At 52.0% G+C, this 12455-nt stretch overlaps 6 protein-coding genes across 6 annotated transcripts, besides 12 other annotated features; 3 read left to right on the top strand and 3 right to left on the bottom strand.

Annotated features, from left to right (window-relative positions):
- Positions 1-52: 52 nt before the first annotated feature.
- ACLA_005670 (uncharacterized protein) lies at positions 53-855 on the bottom strand (the record flags this gene model as incomplete). The annotated part of the gene is made up of 3 exons (XM_001273236.1): positions 53-466; positions 537-613; positions 744-855. The coding sequence occupies 3 exons, from the start codon at positions 853-855 to the stop codon at positions 53-55; spliced, it is 603 nt and encodes a 200-aa protein (XP_001273237.1).
- A 92-nt stretch (positions 856-947) lies between these two features.
- Positions 948-988: a microsatellite.
- A 29-nt stretch (positions 989-1017) lies between these two features.
- Positions 1018-1049: a microsatellite.
- Positions 1019-1049: a microsatellite.
- A 107-nt stretch (positions 1050-1156) lies between these two features.
- Positions 1157-1180: a microsatellite.
- Positions 1181-1282: 102 nt separating this feature from the next.
- Positions 1283-1317: a microsatellite.
- A 929-nt stretch (positions 1318-2246) lies between these two features.
- Positions 2247-2289: a microsatellite.
- Positions 2248-2289: a microsatellite.
- A 69-nt stretch (positions 2290-2358) lies between these two features.
- On the top strand, positions 2359-3090 carry ACLA_005660 (thioesterase family protein; the record flags this gene model as incomplete). Its single annotated transcript, XM_001273235.1, has 1 exon — positions 2359-3090. The coding sequence occupies one exon, from the start codon at positions 2359-2361 to the stop codon at positions 3088-3090; it is 732 nt and encodes a 243-aa protein (XP_001273236.1).
- A 152-nt stretch (positions 3091-3242) lies between these two features.
- On the bottom strand, positions 3243-4377 carry ACLA_005650 (thioesterase family protein; the record flags this gene model as incomplete). The annotated part of the gene is made up of 2 exons (XM_001273234.1): positions 3243-4201; positions 4269-4377. 2 exons carry the CDS (start codon positions 4375-4377, stop codon positions 3243-3245), a joined length of 1068 nt encoding a protein of 355 aa, XP_001273235.1.
- A 525-nt stretch (positions 4378-4902) lies between these two features.
- On the bottom strand, positions 4903-7928 carry ACLA_005640 (putative alpha,alpha-trehalose phosphate synthase subunit TPS3; the record flags this gene model as incomplete). The annotated part of the gene is made up of 4 exons (XM_001273233.1): positions 4903-4952; positions 5051-6386; positions 6446-7820; positions 7906-7928. The coding sequence occupies 4 exons, from the start codon at positions 7926-7928 to the stop codon at positions 4903-4905; spliced, it is 2784 nt and encodes a 927-aa protein (XP_001273234.1).
- Positions 7929-8890: 962 nt separating this feature from the next.
- On the top strand, positions 8891-10111 carry ACLA_005630 (Stk19 family serine/threonine-protein kinase; the record flags this gene model as incomplete). The annotated part of the gene is made up of 1 exon (XM_001273232.1): positions 8891-10111. The coding sequence occupies one exon, from the start codon at positions 8891-8893 to the stop codon at positions 10109-10111; it is 1221 nt and encodes a 406-aa protein (XP_001273233.1).
- Positions 10112-10689: 578 nt separating this feature from the next.
- Positions 10690-10717: a microsatellite.
- Positions 10716-11854, top strand: ACLA_005620 (SRPBCC family protein; the record flags this gene model as incomplete). The annotated part of the gene is made up of 2 exons (XM_001273231.1): positions 10716-11196; positions 11322-11854. 2 exons carry the CDS (start codon positions 10716-10718, stop codon positions 11852-11854), a joined length of 1014 nt encoding a protein of 337 aa, XP_001273232.1.
- Positions 11239-11260: a microsatellite.
- Positions 11264-11293: a microsatellite.
- Positions 11855-12238: 384 nt separating the features above from the next.
- Positions 12239-12265: a microsatellite.
- Positions 12240-12265: a microsatellite.
- Positions 12266-12455: the final 190 nt, after the last annotated feature.

Genomic DNA, 12455 nt, shown 5'->3' with positions numbered 1-12455 from the left:
GAGTTCAGTTTGGGTTGCTGCTGCGATCACAGCTATGGTACATCATTCCGATTTACAGCAAAAGACGAGCGGCGAAGAAGAAGACGGTCGCCATCAAGCCGGTGGAATGCTCCTGGCCCACGCGGATGGCAGCATTGCTGGTCTGAGCGCTGGCGGTGCTGCTGGTGGTGGACGAGGCAGTGGCAGAGGTCTCAACCTGCTTTCCAGTGGAGCTCTCCGTCTCCGTTGCGGTGGGAACACTGGAGGAGGAGGTTGTGGTGGTCGAGGAAGAATCCGAAGAGAAAGGGTCCTCAGTGCCGCACTTCTTCTGAGCATCCTTGCACTTCTCATCGTCATCCAGGGTAGCCGCAGCAGCAATGCACTGGGCAAAAGTGGCCTGGCAGACAAAGAAGGGGATGGTCTGTGTGTAGGGCTCTACATTGGCAGTGGTACCGTTGCTGCAGACACAGGCGAAATCCAGAGTTTGCTACTCGTCGCCGGGGTCAGAAGGAGAAAAGAGACAACAACAAAGCCAAGAAGGGTGGTTTAGAACGTACGGGATCACATGAATTGCTGTTGGTGGTTCCACCACAGATCTTCGGGCAAGCGTTCCGCTCAGCCAAACACCAGGAATCTACAGATCGTCACCCAGTCAGCTACTTTTGCGTCAATTGATCTCACAACAAACAAAAGAACCACAAAACAGAGAACAATGAAAAGAGAATAAGTGGTAATGAAAAAAAAAAATAATAATAATAACATACTGCGCTCAGCGGGGAGGATCTGGCCGATGTTGAAGCCAGCGGGCAGAGTGTAGCTGCTGGTCGCGGCAGTGGCAGCCACCAGAGTGGACAGGACAACAGCGAAGGAACGCATGGTGTGGAGAGAGGATCGACAGTCAATTGATGATGAAGAGGGAGTAGAGGAATTACGAATAGAGCAAATCCTATGGGGAAGGATAGGATAGTTGATGATTATGATGATGATGATGACAACGACGACGACGATGGAGGGAGGGGGAATAGAGAAAAGGAGAGGGAAGAAGAAGAAGAAGAAGAAGAAGAGAAGAAAGTGACCGAGAGAGGAAAGTAGTTGAACTCTTTAGTAACCGGCTTAGATTTAAAAAGAGGAGGAAATAATAAACAAGAAGCAAGTTTGAGGAAACTTCCAGGGTAGAAAAAATAAAAATAAAAATAAAAATGGAGCAAAATAGAGCGAAAACAAATAGAAAAATAAGGAAAAAAAAAGAACCAGGAGCAAAGGAGGAATGCGACTTTAGCGTCAGTTTCGACAGTAGTAGTAGTAGTCAATCAGTTAGTTAGTTAGTTATGTTAGTTATGGATTAACTGGATTTACCCATGGTAGATGGTGATAGTAAAAATCCTAGTATGCACTATGTACACAGAGTAACTCCGTAGTAGTCTGGGTATCAAGAATCTTCGCAGCCTATCTATCTATCTGTGTTCTGTAGCCACCGACTAGGTACCTACTGTTAGTGTTGACAAATAATACAGTCCCTGGGATGGATACGGATTGACAACAGTGAAATGACAATGGAGACCATGGAGTCTTGACTATTCATTCATAGGGGAAAATTGAATCCAATAAATGGAAACTCCGTATCATATTATTTATTCCTACTACTAGAGAACTACTAGCCGAGTATCCAGATGGATCCCCATACCAAACAGAGGAATGCCATGTCTTTCGCTGAGGGGGGTTTCTGTTGGTGCCCAAAGATCCATCCAGGGATCAAGTATGTAGTAACTACTAGTACTACTAGTCAGTTAGTAGTAACCGACTCTCTACTTGACAACATACATAGTTGACTGAGTAGTTATATGAATCCGTTGCGACTGATCTATCCTCAACAACGGATAATGATCTCATATTATGATCACCCGGAGATATTAGATGTTTGATCAGCCGATGAACACCTCCAGTATGCAGGAGAACCACCTGATGAAGAAATCACTCCCTCCTATTGTCATTGATCATCCCTTGTCTTCAGGAATTAGATTCATCCATTCAATCTCCATATACAATCAGACAACGATCTATCTCGATATTTCTATTTCACTCTCTTCCTGTCCTGTCTCTTACCCAGTCACTTAGGACTTAGGAGTCTCCCAGAGATCAAGATAACGGATCTCACCGTGATCGGCGGTGGTTCTTCACCCGAATCCTAGCCGAGGTCTGATCCTCCCCCCCAATTGTCCAATGTTAACAACTTTCAGTTGAAAAAAACAAACCAACATATAAAAGCCAAAAAAAAAAAACAAAAATTAAAAAAAAAAAAATAAAAAAAAATCCCATTACTCCCACAAGCAAGCACTTATCCAAATTCCTACAGAGATAATCACCTCTCCCACACCAACCATGGCAGACGACCATCCACCCTCCGCGCCGCCTCCCAATGCCTTCATGAGCGAGCCCACTTCCGATCCCGCCCTGCTCGATCCCTTCCGCGCCATCCCCTGGTCCAACTCGCTCCTCAATTCCCCCGACTACTATCCCATCCGCACCTGGTCGCGACACCCCAAGCCACACACCGGCGAAGATGGCTTCTTCGCAGGAACCCTGGCCACCCCTTCCACCATCCCGCACTGTCTGACCCTGCGCCGCCGCACCCTCCCCTCCCCGCCAGCACAACTCCCCGTCTGGCCCAGTCCCACCGCCGCACCCTCCGCTGACCCCTCCCCAAACCCCGCCGATATCATCCTGCTGCTGGATCTGGCCACCCCCGGCGTCAGCGGACACCCTTCCACCGCCCACGGCGGCATCGTCGCGACCCTCCTCGACGAGGCCATGTCCCTCGCCGTTGCCGTCCATGCCCCCGCCGCCGCCGCGGACCACCCCCGCGGCCCCATCTACACCGCCCAGCTGGATGTGCGCTACAAGAGGCCGCTGCGTGTGCCGGCCCTGGTCGTCGTGCGCGCCAAGGTCGTGGCCCGCGTCGGCAGGAAGTACTGGGTGCGCGCGCAGGCCCTGCAGGAAGAGACCAAGGACGATAGTCCGCGCGGCTCCGGGGCGCACTTGGAGTGGGCGAAGAAGAAGGTCGTCGTGACGGATGCCATGGCGTTTTGGGTGCAGGCTGCGCCATCATTGTAGTCGGACATCACTCCTCTGGTCCAAATGAAAAAAAAAACAAAACAAAAAATAACAAGTAGGGGGATGAATACTATATATATCTATAGATCAGTTCGCTTAAAAGATGTCTTTCTACCCTCGCAATAGATCCACATGAATCAAACCCGCTACAACTACATCTTCGACTTGCGCTCCCCAATGTTCCGGCTCGCGTCCACTATCAGTCCCACCTGGTTGCTCAGCGCCACAACTTCTCCCTGCGCATCCAGCACAGTCACATCCAGGTCCATCCGGCCATTGCGCACCGACCGTGTCTGCACGCGGCTGTACAGCCACTCCACCCCGTCCGCCGGTAACCGCTTCTTAAAGTCGATGTTGAGCGTCACCGTCGGATACCAATACCGGGCCTGTGGTCCCTTCTGCGTCGCAGTGTCCTTCGCTTCTCCGCCACCCTCCGTCGCCGCCGTGTCAAACCCATCCAGCACCATCGGGAACATATCCGCCAGGAACGCCACCGCCTCATCCGTCCACCGACCTTGAGTGTTCCCCCCAGGCCGAAACCGCGCCCACTGGTCGACAACCCGTGGCTTCCCCAGCGCCGGATCAGGCCCGAAGAACTCCACATGCTGCGTCGCACGCCGAAACAGCGGGAACGGCGCCGCGAGCCGAACCCACTGCTCGTCTCGGCCGCTCGTCCCTAGCGCCTGTAGATCCACGCGGCCCTCCGGTCCAGAGCCGGGGATCGCAGCCGGCAGGAGCGTCCATTTGGTGGGCGCGGACATGCCCACTTCGGCCGAGGGCGGGCTCACCGTGATGTAACCGGCGACTTTGATCTCGAGATCTTCGTCGTCCCAGGATGACGGCGACGACTTAGCCGTCAAGGTTGTGTTTCGCTTCTTATCCTTATTCTTCTCACTGGGCTGCAGCAGCGCCACGTGGATCGTGCTGGTGCGCGCTCCGAGCTTTGTATCCTGCACTTTCAGCAAGGCCGGGCCGGCGGCCGTGCGGCGCAGGAACGCAAGCTGCATGGAGATGGGCGTGGCCGCCTCCTTGTACCTGGTCGGATGTGTGTATGCGAAATGCGTGATTGCCAATTGGTACAGAACCGCCGTGGTATATCCCCCGTGGGGCACTGTATCGTTCTTAGCTTGAAGGACCCTTGGCTGTAGGGTGATGTGATTCCATAGTCGACGACATACCAGTCCCGATGCACCAGTCATCTCGTAAAACAGCTGAGTATCGATAAGGATCCACCGGGGTTACCTTGATCGCCTCGTCAAAGGTCTGGTTGGCTGCTGGGGCTCTCATTCTGATGAGTATATTTCTTTATCTGTTGACACTGAGGATGGGGGTAGAGGTGAGATCGAGAGCGGGTCAATCTAGATGAAACCAATCAATTCCCATAGAGAGAGTTCGAGTCCGACCTGGGTGGAAGAAAAGAAACAACATGCCGGGAGGCTGAATGAAGTAGCAGAATGCGCATCAACTTAATTACTCGGATGAGTAAACAAGCCTCGGTTGCTTGTAGTTGTAGTCAAGAGGAACAGCCGAGTGCTGACTAATTCCAACCTACATGCGAAGTAAGATATGCAAGTCAACTGCGAGTTATCTGGATACCTATTGATCACTCAATGCTATGTAAGAACTTGTATATTTAATTTACTTAGAATATGAACATGAAAATCGCCCATCAGTACGCCGTTCCCTCTTTTTCTGTCCCCCTTTCTTTCAACGCGTCGACATTATCATCCCATTTCAATCTACCCACCTACCCAACGGCGGAGCCCCCGTGTATTTTCATGCCCTCGTAAGCATCACAGGAGCGTTCCAATATCACTGTGCCGGGGAGGCATTTGCTAGTCTTTCGAGACAAGAAAGGACACCTGTAAATGACTGTGGTCAGCAAGATTATTCTGTAGAGTACAAATTTTGCGCCTTCCGCCTTCCGCCTTCCGATAGGAGCTAGATAGAAACCACTTACCAGTAACTCCTTGTGTCAATGTTGCCTTGGCTTCAGTGCTGCGAGATCCCAGCGTGACCGTTATTGCATAATCAACGGCTTTGGCGCTTTTCAACTTGTTGGCCCAACGGAACACAGGTTCATCATCACGGCTGTCGCCAATGGCCAGCAAAAAGTCCGGTCGTGGAACATTCTCATCTTTCTGACTCGCTTCCACACATTCGCGCCATACCAGTTCCGCCGCCGAAGCTTTGTTTGTGTTGGCGGGTCCCACCACCAGGGCACCATCGACCAGCACGGCATGGACCCCTTGGCTGGCGCACGCGTCGTTGATGTGACTGGCGCACTCGGAAGCAAGCCGAGAGGCGGCTTCATGATCATCTGCCGACCCGTAGTGGAACACGAGGGAGCAATGACGTCTTTCAATCCAGCTACCTTCCGATCGCTCCTGGTAGTAACTGAGAATCTGATTGACTCCTTCCTTCCAAGCGTCCGTCCGCTCCTTGTTGGTTAACTTGAGCCATTCTTCCGTGTTAGGCTCCCGCACAAAACAGCCATTCTCCGCAATCAATCCAAGGCCAGGAACGCGCCGGAAGAGCCGCTCCATTTCTTCGGGCATCCTTGAGCTCATGACGTAGACCACGTTCTTGCTATCTTCTGTCAGATCCGTCAAGGTCGTAATAGCTCGCTGTGGGGTCGTGACGATGATGCTCTTCGGGGAGCCCCAGGAGGCAAGAGTGCCTTCGTAACCCACAATGATCAGTCGGCGAGCTGATTTGCGATACATCTCCTCAACGTGGTTGACTGGTAAGCGTGGCACAGCCATGATCTCGCGTGAAGACTGCTCATTCCAGACACGGTGCAAGGTCTCGTTGAAGGATTTGACCCAGTTCCCTGTGGAGTTTTTCAGAACGGCTTGGTGTAGTTGCGTCCACACCCGCTCCCGCTCCTCTTCGCCCCGTGTCAATGCAGTGTTAATGGCTTCCGCACATTGTCGATAGTCCCACGGGTTGACCAGCAAAGCATGGTTGCCGAAGATGGATGCGCTTCCAGTGAACTCGCTCAGAATGAGAGATCCGTACTTCTTGTTTCCAGACTTTGCATATTTCCCGTCTTGGCAGTAGACGAATTCATGGCTGGTCAAATTCATTCCTTCACGCAAACTGGTGATCATCAAAGCATCCGCAACCGAGATCAAGGCTAGATATTGAGGGAAAGCAAGATCTTGCTTCAGGAATACCAAAGGCTGGTGTGCAAGCGTCGAGTGCATCGAGTTGATCCGCATGGCGATGTCGGAAATCATGGCCTCGAGCTCCGGTTGCTCAGTTGTGCTTGTGGCAACTTGAATCAAAACGACCTTCCAAAAAGAGTCAGCACAGAACCCTATGGCGTATCAGCAGGAGAAAATGGATTTACCTTGTCTCTCCATTCGGGGTATGTATTCAGGAAGAGCTCATAGCTCAGCAGCTTCTGCCTAATTCCGCGAACCTGGTCGATCTTATCGCGAGAGACAATCAACCGTTTCCCTTGGTATCTGTCCGAAATGGTCTTGATCCACTGCTCAACATCGGCAGCTTGACGTCGCTTATCCCAGGAAGTTGGATCAATGCCAATCGGGAACGTGCCCACATTGACGAAGCGGTCTTCCAGCTCAATTCCTTCATTAGTGGCTTCTACGCAGAGAATGCGGCTGCAGGTTTGTAAGAAATGTCGGCAATACTCGTCGGTCTGGAACCCAATCAAATTAGCGCCAAGCATACCCTCAAGCAGCTCTTTACGAGGCGCCAGGCATCTGAACACCTCCGAGGAAGGAAATGCGATGTGGAGAAAGAATCCGATCTGGGCATCAGGAAGCAGTTTGCGCAGCATCGCAGGGACGAGCAGCAGGTGATAGTCCTGAATCCAGATCGAATCGCCGCGTTTCCAGTTGCGAGCAATGCGCTCGGCGAATGCCTGGTTGGTTTTCACGTAATAGATCCAAGAATGATCTTCGTATGCTTTGCTCTTCGGGTTATCGGGGATTTGGTAATGAAACACAGGCCAGAGAATGGTCTTGCAGAAGTGGGTATAGTGCCCGTCAAAGTCGCCGTCGCTGACATAAACGGTCAAGGATCCGTACTCATCTTCCAGCCGTTCAGCGATGGCGGACTTTGTGTGGGGGGATAATGCATCCGTGGGCATTCCCAGCGTGCCCACCCACACCTTGTCCTCCAATTGACCTGCATCTGTGGCCGATCGCACGGCATTGCGCAGACCACCATTCCCCTGCTCGGCTGTCTCGATTGTCCACTCGGCCTTGGAGAACGACGTTTTGCCGCTGCGATCCTGAGTAGGTTCCGGCTGACGGGCCTTGTAGGGCTCAACTTTCAATGGCGTCTTCTCACGAATAGGTTCCATCACGGTAACACGTGGCTCCTGGTGCTTGAGGATCGATGGGGACGGCGAGATGGCGGGTCGAGCCTTCGGCTGATTCAAGACCGTTGTGGCACCCCAAGCGGGAGAATGGGCTTCGCTCTCTCTGAGCGAGTTGACATTGGCAGCCCCCATGGTTGGAAAGGGATAACTTGCCGGTTCCTGTTCCGCCTTGGTGATATCCGACGTGAAGATCCGCTCATGTTCAGTTGTCGCACCAGGCGTCAAACCCACCTTGCTGACACCATTCTGTCGTTCAAACAAGCTGAGTGCGGTCCTGGGCGCCGGTGTCACTGCCTGAGACGGAGGATTTGAGATCGGAGGGCTACTGAGGGACTCTTCGGACTCATCGTGAAAATTCACGGTGTAGGGGAGAAATCTGGACGAGAAATATGTTAGCACGATCCACGTATCCCATGTGTTCCAACACTTAAAAGACAGCAACTCCACAGCAATTGACATACAATGAAGCAATGAAAATGGTCATCGTAGCGTTAATTGAGTATGTCGTACCCTATGCAAAAAAAAAAAAAAGAACCAAAAAAAGAAGAGAACAAAAATGAGAGGTTGAAAAAAGGGCAATGCGTCGGTGAGAAAGAGAAGGAAAAAGGAGGGGCGGGAAATGAAGAGCTCTCAAGGTGTTTCTCAACCCAGCAGGGACATCAAGAGAGGGATAGAATAGGGAAAAGATCAATGACACAGAAGACAAAAAATCGAAAAGCCGCAACGCAGCGAGATAAGAGTATATGAAGATTTACCACGGATCAGCTGAAGCAAGTAAGTTGGAGCAACAATGTCGTCTTCCTTCATGGCTACGTCATGTGAATCAACGCAAAGAAGAAAAAAAGTACAGTAATCATGTAATGACAATACCAGCAAATAAGGGTGGGACTGCCTGGTTGGAAAACCTGACACCGAACAATGGAATCAGGAGATTTTCCCAACAGGAGACATGGAAACAACAACTCCTTTTCTTTTTTTTTTTTTTTGGATGGATCAGCCCTGTCTATAGAGATTGTATTATCGTGGTCTGCCTAGACTAGCAAATATTAGGCTGTATCACATAGTCTTTATCAGGAGTGTCTAAAGTAGTGACGGAAGTAGCCTGTGATCTGAAGCTCAGTGATTACACATTATTGAGAATGAATGATCATCTCATCTAAATTGGTTACAAAGCTAGATGCTGATTGCTGATTGGCTCTCATGTTGCAGATTGACACAATTGACATTTGATGAGGGGTGCAGTCACATGCTGATAACGCTGCCCCTTATCGTCACCTGAACTGCGATACCTCAGGCAGATTCTTGTCGCTTCCTGCTCCTACACCTACCTCTTCCGGTCATCTTATATCTATCATAGCATTCAGGAACTGTACGACTGTCTACAACAAGGACTCCGATCAAGCGAAGCTGCCGTTCCTCTTTGCGCGAGCTCCCCTCCATTGGGTCATGCCATTACGAATCACATCGGCTCCGGTATCTGGTATCCAAAAAAGAAAGAAATCTGCAGCTTCGAGGCCTCGCGCCTCGCCCTTCGCTGGACTCGCACGCCAGAAACCCTCCGTTCAATCCTCGCGCTCTTCCAAACTCGACGGCCTTGATGGCTTACACCAGGAAGATTATGTTCAAGAACAGCTCTCTGATATCGGGGTCTCCCGATATGTGCCACAGACGGCTGCGGTCGAGAATGTGATCCAAGCCATCCGCTACATTCGCGATAACATGTTCGAGGATATCCCTGCTCGAGCTGGGATGAATAGCACCCGAATCGCTGAGGTGCTCAACCTACGCCAGTCGCTACCTCCCCTGGCCTCCGTTGCACACGTCCACACCCTGATTGATGCGCCTACAACTGTGGAAAAGGAGATTGTGGATCTGATCAATGCTGGTCGCATCCGTCGGCTAATAATCCCTGGGAGAGGCAACGATGCGGCAGGCCTGGGGGATTGCTTAGTTCTGGCGGAGGATTGGGAAAGGCTTGTGCGAGAAAGCAGTGTTTTGGACGCATCCATCAAAAGTAAGGACGGATTCTCTTGGAGTCAAGACGATGTTAGGTTTCTAATCAGCCCGCACTCCGCAGAGAAATTCCTCCAGGTTCTCCGCGAGATCGGGAACAAATCGGCCATTTTCGCTTCGACTCTCACCCAGTTGGAGTCTATGGCTCTTGTACGCGCCGGCTTCTTAGTATCATCGTCGTCGCTTGCCAAGGGTTCTTTGAGTGTTGCGTCGCTTCCTGATCTTCCCTCTTCTTCAGCCGCCGCGTCAGCTAGTCGGAGGGACGGTACTGGCCAGTCACGCGATTATCAGGACGGCAAATTGCAGTCTCCATTCCACACAGCAAGTCTGTTCCTCTCGTTGCCCAACACTGGGCCCTATCTTCGCCTGCTTGGTGCAGGTCGGAAACACCTGCTTTCTTTGCTCCAGAAATCTCGTTCGAGCGAGGCTCCCGTTTATCTCCTTCGTGACCGCTGGGATGGTGCGATAGAGACGGAGAAGAGTGCGGCGAAGCGTATGAGGGGGGAATTCGCGGGGACTCTCCCTGGAAAGACAAGAAAATGGAAGGAGCTTTACGGCATGAGTTTCCGTTGGGCTTTGGAGGAAGCCCAGGGAGCCGGATTGATCGAGTTGTTCGACACTGGCAGTGTTGGGCCTGCGGTCCGCGCGCTATGAATACATCGCATGGGATGTGAGAGCGTCAAGGGTGGAAATCCCGGTCGCTTTCGACCCTCGTGGAAACTCAACCATACACTCTATATATGTAGCTATGTGCATCTTGCCATATCATCTTTGGCCCGCCTCTCTCGAGGACTTCAGACAGCAGAGAAAGGATGCTAAGTGAGTGACCTTCTTACAGACATCCTTGGAACAGGGTATTCTAATATGACTCTGAGCTACGCAATTGGGCATGAAGCTATGTGCATCTATCTAATTACATCTGGTCTGATGTGACTGGCGTTCAAAACTACAATTGACCCGAACTCGTGAAATGATACCCATCGAAGCAAACGAGAAGAACTCATTTGCTACTTAGAATACAATGCCAGCCATCTTATTCCCACTTTCAAGATCTCTTCATTGCCTACAATCAGGAAATCCAGGACACGGTAGAGCCGCTAGACGACTAGGTCATAGCCATCCGGGATCAGCATCATCTCCACCATAATAAACCAACATCTCCATCTTCCTTGCATCCTCCTCATACCTCCCATATCGGAGCAACAGAAACCGCCCTACATAAAACAACAAAATAATCATAATCATAATCATAATCATAATGGCATCCCCTCTCATCCGCCTCACCCCACACCCATTCTCCTCCCTCCCCGCCCACCCATCCCTCGACTCGTCCTCATCCTCCTCCCCATCTCGTCCCTCCATCCAAGAATTCCTCCGCACCATCCTATCTGAAGCCCAAACGCTCCTCGCCGACACCATCCCCGAAACCTTCGAAGTCGACCGCAAACTCCGCCCCTCCCCACCCGCAACCGCCAACGTCCAGCTCTGGAGGCGCACCCTCCGCCCCGCGCCCGGCGCCGCCTCTTCGCGCAAAGACGAGTTCTGGGCCTGCCGGAAGAGCATCCACGAGGATGCGGTGGTCGAGGGCTCCGCCTCTTTCGACGAGTTCCGCGCGGGGCTCCGCGACAACCACGCCGAGAACGAGCGCGCGTACACGCCCAGTGTCGCGGCCCTGAACCGGTTGCTGGACTGGCCGATTGAGCCGGAGATTGATGGGTGGGAGCGGGTGGTGATGCAAGGTGAGTTTTGCGCCCGGTGCGATCGGTGACGTTCGATTCTTGGCTACGCTACGCTACGCTACGCGCTATCGCATCGCATCGCATTACATTGCATTGCTGACAGCAGGCGTTCCCTACGGCTCAAGTGAATCTCATCACCCACAAGTTCCACCCCAGCGTCCTGATCAGCCCCCGAACCTTCATCAGCCTGCTTGTCTCCGCCGACCTGCCGGACCCCGTCGCCAAGGGCTTCGTGACCGTCCAGATCCCGCTCACGGCCGACCCCGTCGAGACGATCCCGCGTGCCCTGCGCGAGAAGATCGCGGCGAGCGCGCCGCGGAACGCGATCTTTGCGTCCTATGCTAGCGTCGAGCAGGTGCTCTCGTTGCCGTTTGCCGTGCGCTCGAACTCCGATGCGCGAAGCAGCAGGAAATACGTCGCCCAGGTGGAGTGGACGATGGCAACCACCTCGGATGCTGGCGGGGCTATCCCTCGGTGGGTACAGCAAAGCTGGACGCTGGGCGGAGTCCCGAGGGCGATCACGGCCGACGTGGGTCTGTTTATCAAGTGGACGGGCCACCGTAGGATCACCAGTCATCCTGCTACAAGTACAACACCTACTACTGTTCCTGCTGCGCGTACGAAACCCGCAGAACCTACTGAAGAGCAGGACACTTGATGACACCCCAGATTCTCCCAGTGATAGCGGGGGTCTTGTAAAAGAAATGAGACCAATGCTTCAAATTGCGCGATGTTTGAGAATGGACCAACCCGAGGCTACAGCCTGTAATACGATTGTTTATATGAGCTTGCGTTCTGCAAATACGCAAGGGGAGAACGACATGAGCGAGTCCTTTCAAAGCGTTCTCCGGTCACATGATCATCAATCTTCTCCAACAAACCAATCCAGGTGCCCTATGCAATATCGCCTGCAATGGCTGTCCAGCACATGAATGCAAGAAGAACGAAGTTTTGCACACCATACTCCCCGCTCCGCCGAACTGGAAATATACCGCGGAGGGAAGGACATTGAAATGAGATATCGTAAAGAATAGTCAAAGGGAAAAAAAAAAAAAAAAAAAAAAAAAAAGAGGTAGACGTGTAGTCTTGAAGATAATAAAAATGCCCTCGACATCGGGAGAACCGTGGCGGCGGATGCTCAACCGGATATTATAAAAAAGCGAATAGATGCGCAAGCAAGGTGTGAGTGAGAGATTAATGACAATGACAAGTATGAAGCAGGATGAAGAAAGAAAACCTTCTGTTTGGTGAGCAGGTTT

This window comes from Aspergillus clavatus, genomic scaffold (assembly GCF_000002715.2).
Source record: "Aspergillus clavatus NRRL 1 1099423829797 genomic scaffold, whole genome shotgun sequence".
Taxonomy (NCBI): domain Eukaryota; kingdom Fungi; phylum Ascomycota; class Eurotiomycetes; order Eurotiales; family Aspergillaceae; genus Aspergillus; species Aspergillus clavatus.
Note: the sequence above shows the minus strand (reverse complement) of the source record. Positions and strands in the feature narration are given on the sequence as shown.